At 44.8% G+C, this 2245-nt stretch overlaps 1 protein-coding gene across 1 annotated transcript in view; it reads left to right on the top strand.

The window, feature by feature from the left end:
* Positions 1-1573: 1573 nt before the first annotated feature.
* The window catches only part of PHALS_14108 (uncharacterized protein), a gene marked incomplete at both ends in the record, with an annotated part of 853 nt that continues 181 nt past the window's right edge, over positions 1574-2245 (top strand). The window contains one exon of the mRNA XM_024729851.1: positions 1574-2224. Coding sequence (XP_024580187.1) covers positions 1574-2224 — 651 coding nt within the window. The remainder of the gene's footprint in view (positions 2225-2245) is intronic.

Raw genomic sequence — 2245 nt, 5'->3', positions numbered from 1 at the left:
TGGTTAATAGTAAACTGAATGGTTATAGCATATTAATGTATACTTTGTTATTGTGGGGCTTTTTGTTAAATTATGCTAATTCATTCCTAATACAATACATTCTGTTGTGTAATATTACGGCTCCCCGGTGATAATTTACGTGCTGGGGTATTTTTTTATTTTCTGAAAAGTTGGGATATTTTTTTTATATATGGCAAAAGTTGGGCATTTTTTATTCTTCCTATAGTTTTACATTCAGTTGTGACAGACTTTAATTATCTTTTGCAATTGTGGAATTTCGAGCTTAAGCAAATTGCTTCCAACAGCATCTATACAGATCATTTAATATTACCCAGTAGATCACGGTCTCTTTGATCTAATCTGCAGACGTCTTACGGACATGGCAAACTGCGAGTCAATTTTGCACCGACATAGGGCAGCTCATAAAGTGTGATATCGGCATCAGCAAAATTGAGCACCCATGTTGCATTACTGCTACCAGCATAGTTAATAATAGCTCTCATCTATTCCCATTTTCATAGCTTCAGCCAAAAGAGAACGAGAAGTATTCACTTAGCAGCTTCAGAAGGTACTTGCGAGTACATATGACCTTGATCTTAGGCACACAGCCTAATTTCACTATAACTATGTGGCACAAAGGCCGTCGGCAAAGTAGATGGCTATTGTTGCCTCCTTTGTGTGGTTTCAGCCGTACATTCCCGTCAAGCTACCCGGGTTGTGCGAAGTTTTGCAACGAAGTGTAGACTTAGAGTCATTTTTTCTATTCTGCTTAATTGGTATGGAGTATAAGCTTTCAAGTAACGGCTACAGAAGATGTGCTGTTTAAAGTGACGAGTCGCACTAGGGAATAAAAGAACGTTTGCTGCATTCGTCGTACAGTCGTCAAACGTCGGGGAAAACATCGGTTCCGGTTACACCGCTCAACCTTTCGTTAACTTTTGAAAAACTATTGCTGCGCTAGGTAAACGAAAACTGGTATGAATCCTGGCTGGTCTGTTGTTCGACATGATCCCACTTTTCGTCCATTATTGCAAGTTTGTGCGATAATGTCAAGAGCAAATACTACGCATAGCACATGCTCACAAGCTCCTACTTCTTTTTGCCGACATATGATCGTCGACGCGCGTTAATGCGAAGAAACCCAGTGCATATTGTCAGACGGCACTATTCTAATGTTGAGCTCTTTAATATATCACTGGACGGGATACTTCTGGAAAAAACTGTCATTATTTTCCACAATAGATGCTGTTCGAGCGATCGATTTTGAGTCCAGTAGGGCGCAAAAAACTGCACAAATAGTCAGCCAGCGCTTGAAGATTTCGGCTCATAGTTTCGATCAAATTGGGTGGAAGACTTTTCAAAGATCAAAGACGGCGATCGCGATATTTGAATACGAGTTTTTTATAACGGATGCAACCAACGACTTGTTTAAACCTGAGGCGTTATAAACGACACTAGCACGAAAGCAGCACAGGATTCTACTCATCAAAGCTACAGCTTTTGTGCTGTTCGATTTCATTTTCCAATTTGCCTTGCAATTGATTTCATCTTTAACTCACCATTCTAAGCTACGATGGTAAAATTCAACGTCTCCTTTCTCCTTGCTGCCCTGATCGCGTCCCCCACTGCAGCTGGCTACACCACTCAGTCGACTACCGAGACTGAAGCAATTTGCCAGCAGGAAGTTGATGTGCCGGATATTTGCGACGGAAGCGATGAATGGTACCCTGTGTCGGTGGTCGGTATGGAAGGATACTACTGCGCTAAGGGACCAATATGTGCTGGCGAAAGTGGAAACTGCCCGGGTCCACACCGGGACCTTATTTACGGATCGAGCTGTGTGAGTCTAAGTGAGGGAACATACGGCTGTAGTCCCAACACGGAATGTCCAACTGAGTCCACAGAGCTGAAAGTGCCTGAAGATTGCGAGGTTGTTCTCGACACTCCAGCACCTGTCACTCCTGAAGTGACTACGGAAGCACATTACTACCAGGAGACAGCAACCGTGCCACCCCCTGTGTACACTCCTGAGCCGAAAACTGCCCCGCCTAAGGTTGACACCCCAGAGACGGCAACGGTACCGCCTCCGGTCTACATTCCTCCGCCCAAGGTCGACACTCCAGAGACGGCAACTGTGCCGCCCCCGGTTTACACTCCTCCACCCAAGGTTGACACTCCAGAGACGGCAACGGTACCGCCTCCGGTCTACACTCCTCCACCTAAGGTTGACACTCCAGAGACGGCG

Source organism: Plasmopara halstedii (assembly GCF_900000015.1).
Source record: "Plasmopara halstedii genome assembly, contig: Scaffold_816, whole genome shotgun sequence".
NCBI classification, from domain to species: Eukaryota; Oomycota; class Peronosporomycetes; order Peronosporales; family Peronosporaceae; genus Plasmopara; species Plasmopara halstedii.
Note: the sequence above shows the minus strand (reverse complement) of the source record. Positions and strands in the feature narration are given on the sequence as shown.